At 50.6% G+C, this 20000-nt stretch overlaps 1 protein-coding gene across 1 annotated transcript in view; it reads right to left on the bottom strand.

Moving 5' to 3' along the window:
• Positions 1-20000, bottom strand: part of LOC123998881 (BAH and coiled-coil domain-containing protein 1) — a 123023-nt gene that overhangs the window by 54754 nt on the left and 48269 nt on the right. Inside the window, exons 3-7 of the mRNA XM_046304102.1 lie at positions 19796-19918; positions 16434-18821; positions 6444-6558; positions 2884-3095; positions 2487-2645 (exon numbers count right to left, since the gene is read on the bottom strand). Coding sequence (XP_046160058.1) covers positions 2487-2645; positions 2884-3095; positions 6444-6558; positions 16434-18821; positions 19796-19918 — 2997 coding nt within the window. The remainder of the gene's footprint in view (positions 1-2486; positions 2646-2883; positions 3096-6443; positions 6559-16433; positions 18822-19795; positions 19919-20000) is intronic.

Genomic DNA, 20000 nt, shown 5'->3' with positions numbered 1-20000 from the left:
GCAAATGCGCTACGCTAAATGCTAATAGTATTAGTTAAAACTCAAACGTTCATTAAAATACACATGCAGGGTATTGAATTAAAGCTACACTCGTTGTGAATCCAGGCAACAAGTCAGATTTTTAAAATGCTTTTCGGCGAAAGCATGAGAAGCTATTATCTGATAGCATGTAACACCCCAAAAGACCCACAGGGGACGTAAACAAAATAATTAGCATAGTCGGCGCTACACAAACCGCACAAATAAAATATAAAACATTCATTACCTTTGACCATCTTCTTTGTTGGCACTCCTAGATGTCCCATAATCACTATTGGGTCTTTTTTTCGATTAAATCGGTCCATATATAGCCTAGTTATCGATCTATGAAGACTGTGTGATAAACGGACAAAAATAGCGTTTCATAACGTAACGTCATTTTTTTAAATTCAAAAAGTCGACGATAAACTTTCACAAAACATTTCGAAATACTTTTGTAATGCAACTTTAGCTATTAGTAAACGTTAATAAGCGATCAAATTAATCACGAGACGAAGTGTTTTCTATAGGGGTCCGTCTTGAAATACAGTCCGTGTATTTCTCAACCAAAATATCCGGTCGGAGACCTGAAGAAAAAGCCTGTCTCTTGTTCGTTTGACCAAGAAACAAAGAATTGGCAAATGACAAGACTGTTGACATCGTGTGGAAGCTGTAGGTACTGCAACCTCAGCCCTATTTAATGTCTTTCGCCCATAACAATGGGTTGAAGCGGCGGATGGATATATTTTTCCACTTTCAGTGATCAGATTTTCCTGCACTTTTCAATGAAACGCACGTTCTGTTAAAGTCACAGCCGTGATTTAACCAGTTTTTAAACGTCTGAGTGTTTTCTATCCACACATACTAATCATATGCATATACTATATTCCTGGCATGAGTAGCAGGGCGCTGAAATGTTGCGCGATTTTTAACAGAATGTTTAAAAAAGTAGAGGGTCGACTGAAGAGGTTAACACCTACCCTTACCCCTTAACACCTACCCTTACCCCTTATCATCTACCCTTACCCCTTAACACTTACCCTTAACACCTACCCTTACCCCTTAACACCTACCCTTACTCCTTAACACTTACCCTTAACACCTACCCTTACCCCTTAACACTTACCCTTAACACCTACCCTTACCCCTTAACACTTACCCTTAACATCTACCCTTACCCCTTAACACTTACCCTTACCCCTTAACACGTACCCTTACCCCTTAACACGTACCCATACCCCTTAACACTTACCCTTAACATCTACCCTTACCCCTTAACACTTACCCTTACCCCTTAACACGTACCCTTACCCCTTAACACTTACCCTTAACATCTACCCTTACCCCTTAACACTTACCCTTACCCTTAACACGTACCCTTAACACCTACCCTTACCCCTTAACACTTACCCCTTAACACGTATCCTTACCCCTTAACACCTACCCTTACCCCTTAACACCTACCCTTACCCCTTAACACCTACCCTTACCCCTTAACACCTACCCTTACCCCTTAACACCTACCCTTACCCCTTAACACCTACCCTTACCCATTATCATCAACCCTTACCCCTTAACACCTACCCTTACCCCTTAACACTTACCCTTACCCCTTAACACTTACCCTTACCCCTTAACACGTACCCTTACCCCTTAACACGTACCTTTAACACCTACCCTTACCCCTTAACACTTACCCTTAACACCTACCCTTACCCCTTAACACCTACCCTTACCCCTTAACACCTACCCTTACCCCTTAACACCTACCCTTACCCCTTAACACCTACCCTTACCCATTATCATCAACTCTTACCCCTTAACACCTACCCTTACCCCTTAACACCTACCCTTACCCCTTATCACCAACCCTTACCCCTTAACACCTTACCCCTTAACCCTACCCTTACCCCATAACACCTACCCTTACCCCTTAACACCTACCCTTACCCCTTAACACTTACCCTTAACACCTACACTTACCCCTTAACACTTACCTCTAACACCTACCCTTACCCCTTAACACCTACCCTTACCCCTTAACACCTACCCTTACCCCTTAACACCTACCCTTACCCATTATCATCAACCCTTACCCCTTAACACCTACCCTTACCCCTTAACACCTACCCTTACCCCTTATCACCAACCCTTACCCCTTAACACCTACCCTTACCCCTTAACCCTACCCTTACCCCATAACACCTACCCTTACCCCTTAACACCTACCCTTACCCCTTAACACTTACCCTTAACACCTACACTTACCCCTTAACACCTACCCTTACCCCTTAACACCTACCCCTCAACTCTTACCACTTAACCCTACCCTTACCCCATAACACTTACCCCTCAATCCTAAGGTGTAAGGGTTTAATGGGGTAACGGGGTACCTAAGTAAGGATGTAGAGTGACATGCAAGAGGAGAAAACCATTGAGAAAAGACAATGAAAAATAGTGAGGCTCACCCAGGTGATGTGTGACAGGGTGGGCAGCAGGCTCTGTGGGTAGCACCACCAGCTGGGTAGACGGGTCCTGAGGCAGAGGCAGCACAGGCTGTAGAGACCCTGGCATGGCTGCAGAAAAACCTGGGGCGAGGTTCTGGTGAAGGGCTGAGTGGCCGATTCCTGCAACATCAGGAAGATGTTACAACAGATTCAGTAGCCATGTGTCGTTCATTACCAATACAGCTGTACTGTAACACAGCCTGCAAAGGCAGCAACAGGACATGAAACAGCCAGATGACGACTGATCTAGAATACATCTGTAGACCTCTTATTGTCTTTTATTTATAGTGTGACACCAACACGTTGGTTATTATGGAAATAAAGTTTTCTGAATTTGAATCCAATACAACTTTCTCACCGTAGGAGTGGCTTGTCATCCAGATGGAGGGACTTCCAGTGCTCGGCAGCCAATGGTGGTGGGCCGAGTGGGCGTGTGCATGTGCAGAGGGGTCTCCTAATTGGCCAGATTGTAGGGAAGTCCCACCCGGCACCATGAGGTGAGAGGTGATGTCACCGTGACAGCTGTTGGACGGATGGATCCTTGTGAAGTCCACTGGATCCTTATTATCCCTGAAATAGAACCATTGAGAGAGAAATGAGGAGAGACAGAAAACACAGAATAATATAGAGGAAGGTCAGAGTAGAGGAGGAAGGTCAGAGTAGAGGAGGAAGGTCAGAGTAGAGGAGGAAGGTGAGAGTAGAGGAGGAAGGTGAGAGTAGAGGAGGATGGTGAGAGTAGAGGAGGATGGTGAGAGTAGAGGAGGAAGGTCAGAGTAGAGGAGGAAGAGTAGAGGAGGATGGTGAGAGTAGAGGAGGAAGGTCAGAGTAGAGGAGGGAGGTCAGAGTAGTGGAAGGTGAGAGTAGAGGAGGAAGGTCAGAGTAGAGGAAGGTGAGTGTAGAGGAGGAAGGTCAGAGTAGAGGAGGAAGGTCAGAGTAGAGGAGGAAGGTCAGAGTAGAGGAGGAAGGTCAGAGTAGAGGAGGAAGGTGAGAGTAGAGGAGGAAGGTCAGAGTAGAGGAGGAAGGTGAGAGTAGAGGAGGAAGGTGAGAGTAGAGGAGGAAGGTGAGAGTAGAGGAGGAAGGTGAGAGTAGAGGAGGAAGGTCAGAGTAGAGGAGGAGGTGAGAGTAGAGGAGGAGGTGAGAGTAGAGGAGGAAGGTGAGAGTAGAGGAGGAAGGTCAGAGTAGAGGAGGATGGTGAGAGTAGAGGAGGAAGGTCAGAGTAGAGGAGGATAGTGAGAGTAGAGGAGGAAGGTGAGAGTAGAGGAGGAAGGTGAGAGTAGAGGAGGAAGGTAAGAGTAGAGGAGGAAGGTGAGAGTAGAGGAGGAAGGTCGGGGTAGAGGAGGATGGTGAGAGTTGTGGAGGAAGGTTAGAGTAGAGGAGGAAGGTGAGAGTTGTGGAGGATGGTGAGAGTAGAGGAGGAAGGTCGGGGTAGAGGAGGATGGTGAGAGTTGTGGAGGAAGGTTAGAGTAGAGGAGGAAGGTGAGAGTAGAGGAGGATGGTGAGAGTTGTGGAGGAAGGTGAGAGTAGAGGAGGATGGTGAGAGTAGAGGAGGAAGGTGAGGGTAGAGGAGGGAGGTCAGAGTAGAGGAGGAAGGTGAGAGTAGAGGAGGAAGGTGAGGGTAGAGGAGGGAGGTCAGAGTAGAGGAGGAAGGTGAGAGTAGAGGAGGAAGGTGAGAGTAGAGGAGGAAGTCAGAGTAGAGGAGGAAGGTGAGGGTAGAGGAGGAGGTGAGAGTAGAGGAGGAAGGTGAGGTAGAGGAGGAAGGTGAGAGTAGAGGAGGAAGGTCAGAGTAGAGGAGGAAGGTGAGGGTAGAGGAGGGAGGTGAGAGTAGAGGAGGGAGGTCAGAGTAGAGGAGGAAGGTGAGGGTAGAGGAGGGAGGTCAGAGTAGAGGGGGAAGGTGAGAGTAGAGGAGGAAGGTGAGAGTAGAGGAAGGGAGGAGAGGAGGAAGGTGAGGGTAGAGGAGGGAGGTGAGAGTAGAGGAGGATGGTGAGAGTAGAGGAGGAAGGTGAGAGTAGAGGAGGAAGGTCAGAGTAGAGGAGGAAGGTCAGAGTAGAGGAGGAAGGTCAGAGTAGAGGAAGAAGGTCTGAGGAGAGGAGGATGGTGAGAGTAGAGGAAGGTCCGAGTAGAGGAGGAAGGTCAGAGTAGAAGAGGAAGGTCGGGGTAGAGGAGGATGGTGAGAGTAGTGGAGGAAGGTTAGAGTAGAGGAGGAAGGTGAGAGTAGAGGAGGATGGTGAGAGTTGTGGAGGAAGGTGAGAGTAGAGGAGGCTGGTGAGAGTAGAGGAGGAAGGTGAGGGTAGAGGAGGGAGGTCAGAGTAGAGGAGGAAGGTGAGAGTAGAGGAGGAAGGTGGTAGAGGAGGGAGGAGAGTAGAGGAGGAAGGTGAGAGTAGAGGAGGAAGGTGAGAGTAGAGGAGGAAGATCAGAGTAGAGGAGGAAGGTGAGGGTAGAGGAGGGAGGTGAGAGTAGAGGAGGAAGGTGCTGGTATGAGGAGGAAGGTGAGAGTAGAGGAGGAAGGTCAGGGTAGAGGAGGCCTCTCTGTCAGGTAGAGGAGGAAGGTGAGGGTAGAGGAGGGAGGTCAGAGTAGAGGGGGAAGGTGAGAGTAGAGGAGGAAGGTGAGAGTAGAGGAGGAAGGTCAGAGTAGAGGAGGAAGGTGAGGTTAGAGGAGGGAGGTGAGAGTAGAGGAGGATGGTGAGAGTAGAGGAGGAAGGTGAGAGTAGAGGAGGAAGGTCAGAGTAGAGGAGGAAGGTCAGAGTAGAGGAGGAAGGTCACCTAGAAAGAAGGTCTGATCTAAGGAGGACTGAAGTCAAGAGGAGGAGGAAGGTCATAAGGTGAGGAGGATGGTGGGGTAGAGGAGGGAGGTAGAGTCCCAGGGAAGGGAGAGTCTTCTGAGGATTAGGTAGAGGAGGCTCTGAGAGTAGAGGAGGAATGGGTCTTGCTTAGAGGAGGAAGGTGAGAGTAGAGGAGGAGGTGAGGTAGAGGAGGGAGGTCAGAGTAGAGGAGGAAGGTGAGAGTAGTAGAGCTCTACTTCTTAAAGGAGGAGTGAGTAGATCGGAGGTTGGTGAGGTAACGATTTCAAGGTGAGATGAGGAGGAAGGTCCAAATGAGTAGAGGAGGAAGGTGAGAGTAGAGGAGGAAGGTCAGGTAGAGGGAGGAAGGTGAGGTGAGTCATCGTCCAGAGGGAGGTCAAGTAGAGGGGGAAGGTGAGGGTGAAACAGGTGAAGTAGAGGAGGAAGGTCAGAGTAGAGGAGGAAGGTGATGTTTGAGAGGAGGAGGAGGTGAGAGTAGAGGAGGATGGTTAGAGGAGGAAGGTCAAGTATAGGAGGTCAGAAGAGGAGGAAGGTCTTATAGAGGAGGAAGGTCAGAGTAGAGGGAACGGGTCTGAGGAGAGATGGTGAGAGTAGAGGAAGGTCCGAGTAGAGGAGGAAGGTCAGAGTAGAGGAGGAAGGTCAGAGTAGAGGAGGAAGGTCAGAGTAGAGGAGGAAGGTCAGATTAGAGGAGGAAGGTCCGAGTAGAGGAGGATGGTCAGAGTAGAGGAGGAAGGTCAGAGTAGAGGAGGAAGGTCAGAGTAGAGGAAGACACCTATTTGAAGACCTGTTTTTGACACTACAGTGTTACGGTAGCTAGTAATGAGTCTAGGAGCGGTTGTTAACTAACTGTCAACAACTTTAACTGTGGGGTGAAACAAAACACGTATTTACTGTTAGGTAGATACCGTTACCACTCTATGCAAACACAACGCTGCCTCCTAAACTGGTGTCTCCAGGAATGATATGGTTACATGGTGCTGTTTGTGACGTCCTCTTTCCAAGCGTATAGTGACGGTCTTGGAAGGTCTACGCTTTGTTCTTGTTGACGTCTGTAATCAGAAAGTTGCCCTGCTGTGTATGATGATGTCATATTGCTGAATAACGTCAGACTGAGTCTCACCTGATGTAGGCCTCTCTGTCTCGGTCCAGGCAGGTCAGACCCATCCGCTCTCCACTCATCCTCTTCCTCTCCTCCTCTCCTGCAGGGTCTGAGGGATACATGGAGCGAGGAGGTCCTAGGAGACAAATATCAGTTCAGGGAGAAGTCTTCAACACCTTTCCCCTGATGAGCCCTAACCCCCAACACGCAGTCACTGCACCTCACAAATATCTATCTAAAACTAACCTCAAGGGTGGAATCTCTACATAACTCTAACATTAAGGGTGGAATCTCTAACACTAAGTCCCAGGAACACTAAGTCTTCTGTGCTATTAAGATGCCCCCTTACCAATGGGTCTTGCTTCTACCTGGGTTTCTCTCTCTCTCCCAACCATACCTACTACAGCTCTACTTCTTAAAGAAGAGTGTCTTGTAGATCGGATGGTTGAGCATGGGTAACGATTTCAAATGTACCGCCGTTTATTCCAAATGAGCTATTGGAGCGCTTTGGGAAGTTCGCCAGTTCAATTAAGGTTGGATGGGTTGCAAACACCCGGTGTTGAAACAGGTAATGTCAGGACAGGCGTTTATGTTTTTGGACTCACCGGACCAGACTTTAGAGTCATCGTTTAAAGTCAAGTATAACAATAGAATGTATATGGCTTATGCTAGTACGGGTAGTCAACGGTGTTTTGAGTGTGGGGATTTTGGTCTAGCGACATGTTTGCCAGGTAGTGAAAAGGAGAAGGCCAAAGGAGGGGTGCAGGTGGTCCTCGTAACGCCTGGGTCCACTGATGTAGGGAGAGGTGAGCTGACAGCGGTAGAGCAGCCACAAGCACCTGTTGCCGAGTAACAAGTTATCCGTGTTGAGGGCACGGAGTTGCAACTTGTATTAGAGGGAAATGTTATGCAGCAGAAAAGTATTGTTGTAGAAGGTAAGGATGTATCTGAAGAGCCAGTTCCTCAGACAGGTGAGCAGATGCCCAGTATGAGTGCTGGGGTAAAGGAGGGTTTTCATGTGGAGCTAGGTTCCCAAGTAGTGGAGGAGATGCCCACTACGAGTGCTGGGGTAAAGGAGGGGTTTCATGTGGAGCTAGGCTCCCAGGTAGTGGAGGAGATGCCCACTACGAGTGCTGGGGTAAAGGAGGGGTTTCATGTGGAGCTAGGCTCCCAGGTAGTGGAGGAGATGCCCACTACGAGTGCTGGGGTTCATGTGGAGCTAGGCTCCCAGGTAGTGGAGGAGATGCCCACTATGAGTGCTGGGGTTCATGTGGAGCTAGGCTCCCAGGTAGTGGAGGAGATGCCCACTACGAGTGCTGGGGTAAAGGAGGGTTTTCATGTGGAGCTAGGTTCCCAAGTAGTGGAGGAGATGCCCACTACGAGTGCTGGGGTAAAGGAGGGTTTTCATGTGGAGCTAGGTTCCCAAGTAGTGGAGGAGATGCCCACTACGAGTGCTGGGGTAAAGGGGGTTTTCATGTGGAGCTAGGCTCCCAGGTAGTGGAGGAGATGCCCACTACGAGTGCTGGGGTTCAGGAGGGCTAGGCTTTCATGTGGAGCTAGGCTCCCCCAGGTAGTGGAGGAGATGCCCACTACGCTGTAAGGGGTGCTAGGGGGTAGTGGAGGGGTTTCATGTGGAGCTAGGCTAGGCTCCCAGGTAGTGGAGGAGATGCCCACTACGAGTGCTGGGGTTCATGTGGAGCTAGGCTCCCAGGTAGTGGAGGAGATGCCCACTATGAGTGCTGGGGTTCATGTGGAGCTAGGCTCCCAGGTAGTGGAGGAGATGCCCACTATGAGTGCTGGGGTTCAGTATGCCCACTATGTGGAGCTAGGCTCCCAGGTAGTGGGGTACGGGTAGTGGAGGAGATGGGCTAGGCTCCCAGGTAGTTCATGTGGAGCTAGGCTCCCAGGTAGTGGAGGAGATGCCCACTACGAGTAACGGGGTACAAGAGGGGTTTCATGTGGAGCTAGGCTCCCAGGTAGTGGAGGAGATGCCCACTACGGGTAACGGGGTACAGGAGGGGGTGGAGCTTCCCAGGTAGTGGAGGAAATGTGGAGGGGCTAGGCTCCCAGGTAGTGGAGGAGATGCCCACTACGAGTAACGGGGTACAGGAGGGGGTTCATGTGGAGCTAGGCTCCCAGGTAGTGGAGGAGATGCCCACTACGAGTGCTGGGGTAAAGGAGGGGGGGGGTTCAGGAGGGGTTTCATGTGGGCTAGGCTCCCAGGTAGTGGAGGAGATGCCCACTACGAGTAACGGGGTACAGGAGGGGTTTCATGTGGAGCTAGGCTCCCAGGTAGTGGAGGAGATGCCCACTACGAGTAACGGGGTACAGGAGGGGTTTCATGTGGAGCTAGGCTCCCAGGTAGTGGAGGAGATGCCCACTACGAGTAACGGGGTACAGGAGGGGTCAGGTAGTGGAGGAGAACGGGGTACAGGAGGGGTTTCATGTGGAGCTAGGCTCCCAGGTAGTGGAGGAGATGCCCACTACGAGTAACGGGGTACAGGAGGGGTTTCATGTGGAGCTAGGCTCCCAGGTAGTGGAGGAGGTGCCCACTATGAGTAACGGGGTACAGGAGGGGTTTCATGTGGAGCTAGGCTCCCAGGTAGTGGAGGAGATGCCCACTACGAGTAACGGGGTACAGGAGGGGTTTCATGTGGAGCTAGGCTCCCAGGTAGTGGAGGAGATGCCCACTGAGTAACGGGGGTACAGGAGGGGTTTCATGTGGAGCTAGGCTCCCAGGTAGTGGAGGAGATGCCCACTATGAGTGCTGGGGTTTCATGTGGAGCTAGGCTCCCAGGTAGTGGAGGAGGTGCCCACAGTACAGGGGTTCATGTGCTAGGCTCCCAGGTAGTGGAGGGATGTCAGTGCTTTCATGTGGAGCTAGGCTCCCAGGTAGTGGAGGAGATGCCCACTATGAGTGCTGGGGTTCATGTGGAACTAGGCTCCCAGTTAGGGGAGGAGATGCCCACTATGAGTAGTGATGTTCAGGTGGGGCTAGTCTCCCAGGTAGTGGAGGAGATGCTTGGTACGAGTGATGAGGTGCAAGTGGGGAGTGTTGAAAGGGATGTGGTAGAGGGGAGTCAGTTGTCTGTGGTCTCAGCTGAGGATCAAGAGAAGGATATGGATATCTCTTTGGATATGACAGCTCAGGACTCAGTCTATGATCTAGAGGAGGTAAATGAGTTTCTGGATCAGACTTTTGGGAAATCTGTCAAATTGGCAGATTATTTTGATGTTGATAAGTTTATGAGGTCAGCTGTGATGTTACAAAAGACGGTGCGGTTAGATCAGCTGAGTGAGAAGAAGCGGTTTCGCTTGAGGAAATGTATTACTGCTGTTGCAGCAGAAAAAGGTGGTGGGAAACGTGGTCAGGTTAAGAGAAGATTAAAATAATGATGATGATCATGCTTCATGGGGTGTCTTTTTTCTCCTTGGTTTCTCAGTGGTTTCTTCTGCTTTTCTTTTCTCTTTTCTATATGGAGGTACTAAGGGTCGGTTCTCTCAGTATTAATGGGGGAAGGGACAGGAATAAGAGGGCTTGGGTATTAGAAGTAATAAAACAGAAAAGGCTTAATGTAGTTTTCCTACAGGAGACACATAGTGATGAGGAAAATGAGGTTGACTGGGGTATGTGGTGGGAGGGGCAGCATATACTCAGTCATGGTACTAATTTCAGTGCTGGGGTGGCAATTTTGTTTTCCTCAGGTTTAGGGGTGACTGTGGTATCAACAACAGAGATTGTCAACGGTCGGGCTTTATTGGTCAAGGTGGATATTATGGGGTTTTTGTTTGTTTTTTTGAATGTTTATGCTCCTAATGAGGGTACAGAGCGTATTGCTGTTTTTGATCAAATAAAGGAAACCTTAAGACAGTGTGATCAAGAGTGGTGTATGGTTTTAGGGGGGACTGGAACTGTACAGTTGATTTTACTGTTGATCGCACCGCTGAAGAACCTCACCTGTGGTCAGCCACTTGCCTGTCTGGCCTATTAAATGAGTTTGAGCTTTCTGATGTGTGGAGAGTAAGGAATGCAAAAGTTAGGCAGTACACATGGTTAAAAGTTAATGAAGGTCGTGTCAGTGCAGCAAGGTTAGACAGGTTGTATGTATCTGAGCAATACTGTAGTAGGTTTGGAAGGTTAGACAGGTTGTATGTATCTGAGCAATACTGTAGTAGGGTTGGAAGGTTAGACAGGTTGTATGTATCTGAGCACTACTGTAGTAGGGTGGGAAGGTTAGACAAGTTGTATGTATCTGAGCAATACTGTAGTAGGGTGGGAAAGTGTGCCATTACTCCTGTGGGTTACTCTGATCATCATATTGTTACTGTTGATATTCACTTGTCCTGTCCACGAAGGTCATCACCTTACTGGTATTTTAATGTTAAATTGTTACATGATGTCATGTTTTGTGAAAGGTTTTTGTTGTTTTGGGTACAATGGAGGGTTACAAAAGGGAATTTTGAGTCCTTGAGACAATGGTGGGAGGTTGGGAAGGCCCACATATGAGTATTTTGTCAACAGTATACTGCTCTGTCTCAAATTGAAGTTAAAGAGACTATCAACAGTATACTGCTCTGTCTCAAACTGAAGTTAAAGAGACTATCAACAGTATACTGCTCTGTCTCAAACTGAAGTTAAAGAGACTATCAACAGTATACTGCTCTGTCTCAAACTGAAGTTAAAGAGACTATCAACAGTATACTGCTCTGTCTCAAACTGAAGTTAAAGAGACTATCAACAGTATACTGCTCTGTCTCAAACTGAAGTTAAAGAGTCTATCAACAGTATACTGCTCTGTCTCAAACTGAAGTTAAAGAGACTATCAACAGTATACTGCTCTGTCTCAAACTGAAGTTAAAGAGACTATCAACAGTATACTGCTCTGTCTCAAACTGAAGTTAAAGAGAATACCAAGGCCCTTGAACAGGACATCAAGTCTATTGAATTGAAGCTGCTCACTCAGAACGACCCTGGACTAGTCATGAACTTACAGGACAAGAGACATGAACTGAGGTCGTTTCTGCATGAAAGAGTGATGGGTGCCTTGATTAGGTCTCGTTTCGCTTCCCTCAAGGATATGGATGCTCCTAGCGCTTTAAAAAAAACCTAGGACAGTCGACATTGCAACGTAAACAGATGGTCTGCCTTCGTCTCCCTAATGGTGACCACGGATGACAGTGAAATGTGTCAACATGCCGGGGATTTCTACTCGTCCCTTTATAAGGCGGAGGATTGTGACTCTCTGTGTACTGAACAGTTGTTACACGGTCTTCCTCAATTGGGACCTGAGCAGAGATTCACATTGGACTCTGACATTACACTGCAAGAGCTGTCCACAGCAGTTATGCAGCTCTCAACAGGCCGAGGTCCTGGCATTGATGGTTTACCATCTGAGTTTTAAATGCACTTTTGGGGGTCTATTGGGGAGGATTTTTATGAAGTGGTGTGTGAATCCTTTCATGAGGGTTCTCTTCCTGTATTCTGTCAACGTGTGGTGCTTTCACTGTTGCCAAAACGGGGGATTTGGCTCTCGTAAAAAAATTGGAGACTTCTTGCTTTGCTGTGCGCAGAATATAAAATTGTTTCTAAATGTCTCTCAAACAGGTTGAAAGAGTATCTGGGATTGTTGGTCCACAAGGACCAGTCCTACTGTGTACCTGATCGCTCTATTGTTGACAACTTGTTTCTGATAAGAGATGTTTGTAAACTGACTGATGTAAATGTGGGTTTACTTTCTTTGGATCAGGAGAAGGCTTTTGATCGTGTGGACCACCAGTACTGGTTTAAAACAATGAAAGCCTTTGGGTTTGGGGATGTTTTTTGTCTTGGATGAGTTTACTGTATGCTGGGGCCTCGTGTTTGGTGAAGGTGGGGGTGGTTTGAGTTGCCCCATCCCTGTCCAAAGGGGCATCAGGCAGGGATGCCCAACTTCAGGGCAGTTATATAGTCTGGCGATTGAACCAATGCTTTGTTTTTTAAGAGCGAGGCTCACTGGTTTCTCTGTGCCAGGTGCAATGAAGGGTCCCACAATAGCACTGTCTGCGTATGCAGATGACGTGACAGTTTTTATTACAGGGGGTGAGGATGTTAAGGTTCTCTCAAAAAGATTTAAAGGTGTATGAGGGGGCCTCCTCAGCTAGAGTCAATTGGGGAAAGAGTGAAGCGCTGTGGGCAGGTCAGCTTCAGATGGGGTCCACTCCACGGTTACCATGGGGGCTTCAGATGGGGTCCACTCCACGGTTACCATGGGGGCTTCAGATGGGGTCCACTCCACGGTTACCATGGGGGCTTCAGATGGGGTCCACTCCACGGTTACCATGGGGGCTTCAGATGGGATCCACTCCACGGTTACCATGGGGGCTTCAGATGGGGTCCACTCCACGGTTACCATGGGGGCTTCAGATGGGGTCCACTCCACGGTTACCAGGGGGCTTCAGATGGGGTCCACTCCACGGTTACCATGGGGGCTTCAGATGGGGTCCGCTCCACGGGTACCAGGGGGCTTCAGATGGGGTCCGCTCCCCACAGTTACCAGGGGGCTTCAGATGGGGTCCGCTCCACGGTTACCAGGGGGCTTCAGATGGGGTCCGCTCCACGGTTACCAGGGGGGCTTCAGATGGGGTCCGCTCCACGGTTACCAGGGGGGCTTCAGATGGGGTCCGCTCCACAGTTAACAGGGGTGCTTCAGATGGGGTCCGCTCCACGGTTACCAGGGGGGCTTCAGATGGGGTCCGCTCCACAGTTACCAGGGGGGCTTCAGTGGGGCAGAGATGGGATGAAGACATTGGGGGTTTATCTAGGCTCTGATGTATTTCAGAAAAAGAACTGGGAGGGTGTAGTGGAGAAGGTGTGTGCCAGACTGTCAAGATGGAAATGGGTGCTGCCCCAGCTTGCTGCCTCTACCCTTTGGCACAGACTAATGATTTTACAGCCAGCTGATACAAGAGCTTCAGAGGACCCTTGTCAATTTCTTCTGGTCTGGACAACACTGGATTAAAGCTGCAGCCCTGTACCTGCCACTGCACGAGGGTGGGCAAGGCCTGGTGGACATTTCCTCTTGGATCATGGCTTTCCGGCTTCAAGCAGCCCAGAGATTGTTGTACAGAGACGGTTCTAGCTGGGTCGAAACAGCCTACACACTGATGTGGAGAGTGGGCTGTTTGGGCTTAGACAAGCACCTTTTCCTCTTAAAGCTGGAGGGGGGTGATTTGCCTGGCCTGACTCCATTTTATGAGTCTGTTATGCAGGCTTGGAGAGTCCTTGTCAAGTCCCGTAAGGCTGGCACGCCACCAGGGATGTGGCTTTTTGAAGAGCCTCTTTTTCACAACACTGCCATCCAGTCACGTGTTCTGGTTTCAGCCAGCCTACGTTGATGCCTGTTAGGAGTGAGGTCTACCAAGCTGGGTCATCTGATGCGGAGCAGGAGCAGATCGTTGGAGGAGCTGTGAGAAAGAGCAGGGATCTGATCATCTCGCCTACTGAGGAAGGTCGTCACTGAGGTCTGCGACTCCTTGCCAGTGCTTCATCTGCAGTATGTGACTGATACTTCCAATTCTGATCGGTGGAGGGAGGGTCTGGATTATGTGTTCCCTGCAGTGATTGTAAGTGCTGCGATGGGGGCATTTGAGGAGGACGTGGGGATGCTTCTTTCCTTCGATACCTCGGAGCTGGGGGAGTTCAAGGAGGTGGGAAAGAAGGCCATGTACAGAACATGTGTAAAGGTGTCCCATGCCTCTTCCCTGGAAGGGGTCAAATCAACGAGGTGGGCGGGTGTGCTTGGTCCAGGTGCCTCTCCAAAAGGCTGTTGGCGATCATTATATAAACTGCCTATTGATAAGAGGACAGCTGACCTCCAATGGAGGATAATACATGGAGCTATAGCCACTAACATGCATCTGGTACACCTGGACCCTACTGTTGGGGAGGGGTGTCCATTCTGTGCTGAGTCTGAAACTCTGGCACATCTGTTTTTACTTTGTCCCAGGTTGGTCGGGATGATTGTCCTGATCACTGATTGATTCTCAACGTTGGGAGAGGTTTTCTCTTCCCAACTGTATATATTTGGGCCAAAGTACAGGTTCAGTCAAAAGGGTGTAGTTGTGTTGCTTAATTTTGTTTTAGGGGCAGCAAAATTAGCGATATTGAAGACCCGAACGAACAGTATTCGGGAACAGGGGTCTGTGGATGTGGTGGGAATGCTGGAGGGAATGTTGGCAGCGAGACTAAGGGTTGAGTTTGCCTATTATAAACTTGTCAACAATATTGATCTGTTTTTGAGTATATGGGGTATTCAGAGGCTGTTGTGTTTAGTTACTGTGGAGGAAGAATTGGAGTTGTGTTTTTAATTGATGTGTAACTGTGGTTTTGTATGAGTATTTATTGTGTGGTGGGCCCCCAGAACCAATAAAGATAATTTAAAACAAAAAAAAACTCTCTCTCTCTCCCAACCATACCTACTACAGCTCTACAGCCTGTCTCTCTCTCTCTCTCTCTCTCTCTCTCTCTCTCTCTCTCTCTCTCTCTCTCCCCCAACCATACCTACTACAGCTCTACAGCCTGTCTCTCTCTCTCTCCCCCAACCATACCTACTACAGCTCTACAGCCTGTCTCTCTCTCTCTCTCCCAACCATACCTACTACAGCTCTACAGCCTGTCTCTCTCTCTCTCTCCCAACCATACCTACTACAGCTCTACAGCCTGTCTCTCTCTCTCTCTCTCCCCCAACCATACCTACTACAGCTCTACAGCCTGTCTCTCTCTCTCGCTCTCTCGCTCTCTCTCTCTCCCAACCATACCTACTACAGCTCTACAGCCTGTCTCTCTCTCTCTCTCCCCCAACCATACCTACTACAGCTCTACAGCCTGTCTCTCTCTCTCGCTCTCTCTCTCTCTCTCTCCCAACCATACCTACTACAGCTCTACACCTCCCAACCATACCTACTACAGCTCTACAGCCTGTCTCTCTCTCTCTCTCCCAACCATACCTACTACAGCTCTACAGCCTTCCTCTCTCTCTCTCCCAACCATACCTACTACAGCTCTACAGCCTGTCTCTCTCTCTCTCTGCCAACCATACCTACTACAGCTCTACAGCCTGCCTCTCTCTCTCTCCCAACCATACATACTACAGCTCTACAGCCTCTCTCTCTCTCTCCCAACCATACCTACTACAGCTCTACAGCCTCCTCTCTCTCTCTCTCTCCCCCAACCATACCTACTACAGCTCTACAGCCTGTCTCTCTCTCTCTCTCCCAACCATACCTACTACAGCTCTACAGCCTGTCTCTCTCTCTCTCTCCCAATCATACCTACTACAGCTCTACAGCCTGTCTCTCTCTCTCTCTCTCCCCCAACCATACCTACTACAGCTCTACAGCCTGTCTCTCTCTCTCTCTCTCCCCCAACCATACCTACTACAGCTCTACAGCTCTCTCTCTCTCCCAATCATACCTACTACAGCTCTACAGCCTGTCTCTCTCTCTCTCTCTCTCTCCCCCAACCATACCTACTACAGCTCTACAGCCTGTCTCTCTCTCTCGCTCTCTCGCTCTCTCTCTCTCCCAACCATACCTACTACAGCTCTACAGCCTGTCTCTCTCTCTCTCTCTCTCCCCCAACCATACCTACTACAGCTCTACAGCCTGTCTCTCTCTCTCTCTCCCAACCATACCTACTACAGCTCTACAGCCTGCCTCTCTCTCTCTCCCAACCATACCTACTACAGCTCTACAGCCTCTCTCTCTCTCTCCCAACCATACCTACTACAGCTCTACAGCCACAGACTCAGATCTCCTGCCATGTACTCCTCTCCTCCTCTCTTTTCTTCCCAGTGCCTCTAACTGCTTAGTCAAATAAAGCTGTTTCTACTTTAGGCTTTGGCAAAGCCCGCTGTTTATTTTTCATCAGCGAGGTCTTCCAAAGGTCGTAGATAAATAATCTCTGCTCAGTTCCCCTGCTCCTTCTGTTTATTTAAGCAAGTGACCCCAAAGTCCCGGAGGTTACCCCCGTACCTTTCATGGAGGGGTGCACCCGCCCCTGCCGGCTGTTGGGGTGGGCGTCCACCGGGCGACAGGACGGTTCCCTCTGCCTCGCCACGGCGACTGCGATGCCCACAGGCGGTTGGCGCACTTCTCCCTCACCGTGACCCACCGCCTCGCCCACCTCCCGGCCACGCCCCCCACAGTCAGAGCGCTCGCCGTCATTGACCGGGCCCTTCCTGGTGGGCAGGGCCTGTTGTTGTTTGCTGCCTTGCAGGGTGCAGCTAACCCCGGGGGCTCCACCTCCAGGACCCCCAGGACCAGCGGATTTGAGGCTCCCCAGGCCTCCGAAGGGACTCTTCTGGGAGAGGAGCAGGGGCTGCTGGGTGCTGTACTTCAGCAGGCTCTTCATGGCACTGTTCTCCTCCTGGGCCTGTGAGGCGACCTGGGGGTCTTGCTGCTGCTGAGAGGGGGCTGGGGGTGGAGGTGGCTGGGGCTGGGGAGAAGGATGAGGAGGGAGGCCCATACCTTGCCCTGGTTGTTGCTGGGGCTGTTGTCTGCCACCACTGAGAGACTCCATGTAGGTCTTCCGCTGCTGCTCCTCCTCTGCAGGGTGGACGTGGTGAGGCCTCATGGCCCAGGGAGGAACCGGGGGCTGCTGGGGGTGATGCTGCTGTCCCTGCCCACTGTTGCTGTAGCCGTACGGGGACATCTCCAGCTTCCTGTTCAGGTCCTGGTTCTGTTTGTTGTTCTGGTTCAGCTCTGCTGCTGGGGCGTCCGGGCCAGGCCCACCGTGCTGCTGGTGGCGAATACGGGCCACCTTCTGACCATCTCTCTGTAAGGAACAACTCCCACCTCCAGCACCACCGCCTGCACCTCCTCGACCCCCCAGGGGTGAGGCGTTGGGCAGGGGGCCCGGGAGGGAGCAGTCTCTGTAGGGGGAAGTGTTGACTGAGTGGGGGAGGGAGTGTCCGGCCTTGGCTCCCTGGGGAAGAGAGGGCCGGAACACATCGGTGGTGTCCACTCCCACGCTATTGATGCATTCGACGCTGCGAGAACGCACGGCTTGGTGCTGCTGTGTCTGGGGCTGCTGGGGAAGGGGTTGTTGGGTCTGGGGTTGTTGGGTCTGGGGCTGTTGGGGCTGGGTTTGTTGGGGCTGGGGCTGTTGGGGCTGGGGCTGCTGGGGAAGGGGTTGTTGGGGATGGGGCTGTTGGAGCTGGGGCTGCTGGGGAAGGGGTTGTTGGGGATGGGGTTGTTGGGGGTGGTGACTCTGCTGCTGCATCCAGTCTGGGGTCTTCTCAGACTTTCTGTACAGCTGCTGCTGCTGTTTCCTGTGCCAGTTACTCTTCTCCATGGCCTTGTCCTTGGCACTGCCGCCCCCACCCACCAACCCCTGGCAGTCGGTTGGGGTGCCCATCTGGAAGGGTTGCCCGCTGGACTTGTCCCCCAGGTGTCCTCCCCCTACAGATGGTATGAACGTGGGCCCTGTCACTTTGGGGTCTCGCCCCCCTTCCCCTCCCCTCTCGTGCGGCGAGGGGTTGGTTAGAGGGGCAGGTGGAGGCGGGCAGAAGAAGTCCGGGTGGTGGTGTGTGTGGGGGTGGTGGGGATGGCTGGGGTGGAGCTGAAGGCAGTGGAACCCCCCCGGATGCGGGTGAGAGTGGTGGTGGGGGTGGAGGTGGGGGTGGCCTCCCCCAGCGGCTGAACCCATTTGCAGGGGCGGCGCCACAGAGTAGGGAAGGGCGTGGTGGAGCATCTGGCCCCTCCCCTCCAGACAGTCCGAAGGCTGCTCACTGATCCTCATCTCGCCGCTCACCCCTTCCTTGGTGCAGCGGATGTTCCCCCCACCCTCCATGTGTCTGTGGCTGGCCTGTGTCTGAGCCCCCCTGCTTCCCACCACCTCCCCCCCATAGCTAGTCATGGAAGCCTTGGCTCCCCCCGTCCCAGAGTCCCCCCCGTTCTGCATCTTTCCATTGAGCAGGCAGGCGCTGAGGGTTCTGGTCATTCCTAGTGTCTGTTGGTGCTCCATGTGCCTCTCCAGAGCTCTGCTATTGACCTCCTCCAGGGAGACCGGGTGCTGGGGGTACTGGGGGTGCTGTTGGTGGGGGTGGGGCTGTGTGTGGCCGGGGTGTGGGTGGTGGTGGTGTGGATGTGAGGGCTGGGAGTGGTGGATGTGGTGTTGCTGACGCTCCTTGGCCTCCTGTTTGCTGCTGGGCCTCTCCTTGTCCTTGGTGCTGGGGACCACCCCTCTCTCGACGGACCCCTCCTTCAGGCCCTTGTGTAGGCTGACTCCGCCCCCTGGGTCCATGTCCCGACTGCAGGAGCCCTGAGGGTGTCCCGGCCCCGCCCTGGAGATGGGCGGAAGACCGTGATTGGCTGAGATGAGAGGGGGCTGGGACGGAAGGCTTCTTAGATAGAAGTTCTCTGTAAGATATAAAAGTTCCAAATTATACAAATATAAAATATTTCAATGATATTTACTGAACAAAAATATAAAGGCCACGTGGAAAGTGTTGGTCCCATGTTTCATGAGCTGTAATAAAAGATCCCAGAAATGTTCTAAACGCACAAAAATATTATTTTGTCCACAAATGTGTTTACATGCCTGTTAGTGAGCAAGATGATCCATCCACCTGACAGGTGTGGCATAACGAGAAGCTGATTACAGCATGATCATTACACAGGTGCACCTTGTGCTGGGGACAATAAAAGGCCACTCTAAAATATGCTGGTTTTGTCACACAACACAATGCCACAGATGTTTCAAGTTTTGAGGGAATGTGCAATTGGCATGCTGACTGCAGGAATGTCCACCAGAACTATAGAGGACCTATACCCTCCCAGGCCCACCCATGCTGTGCCAATGCCCATTCATGTGAAATCCATAGATTAGGGCCTAATTTATTTATTTAAATTTATTTAAATGTATTATTTAAATTGACTGATTTCCTATATTTCTGTTCGGTAGAAAGAAACAGACTCCTAAAGGGGAAGTTCAGGATTTTAGAGATTTGTGTTGGAAAGTGTAATTCATTCAAAAATATTTGCTTCCGTTGACTGTTAGGTGGTAGTGGATAAAGTTACCTTAAGTTTGTAGTGTCTGTTTTAATAGAAAACCAAACCATGGATTACAGTTTTTACTGGCCCATAGACGACTTTCAGGCTGAGGAAATATCAAACTGTAAAATCCTGAACTTCCCCTTTAAAAAACATCCATTGGCCAACCAGGCAGCAAATCTAAAAGACAGGATTACATTATCACATTTAAGGTAATATCCCTGTGGGCATCCACATAGCGAGCAATATCCATTATCCAATTACATCATACTTTGTTGTGTTCAATTGGATTTCAATATCTTCATTCTGTCTGATTGATTTTTAATTTGTTTGCCACTCACCTTTTTGGGTGTCGTAGAAACGGTGCTGCCCATAGAGGACGCCGCTGTTGGCATGGTGATCCAAGTGGCTCATGGGAAGGAAGGTGTGGGCGAGACTCCCTGAGAATCGAGGATACCCCGGGGCTGCTGAGAGAGAGAGAGAGAGAGAGAGAGAGAGAGAGAGAGAGAGAGAGAGAGAGAGAATGAGAGAGAGATAGAGAGAGAA

Source organism: Oncorhynchus gorbuscha, linkage group LG16, assembly GCF_021184085.1.
Source record: "Oncorhynchus gorbuscha isolate QuinsamMale2020 ecotype Even-year linkage group LG16, OgorEven_v1.0, whole genome shotgun sequence".
NCBI lineage: Eukaryota > Metazoa > Chordata > Actinopteri > Salmoniformes > Salmonidae > Oncorhynchus > Oncorhynchus gorbuscha.
The sequence above is the reverse complement of the archived record's forward strand: the minus strand, read 5'-3'. Positions and strand labels throughout refer to the sequence as shown.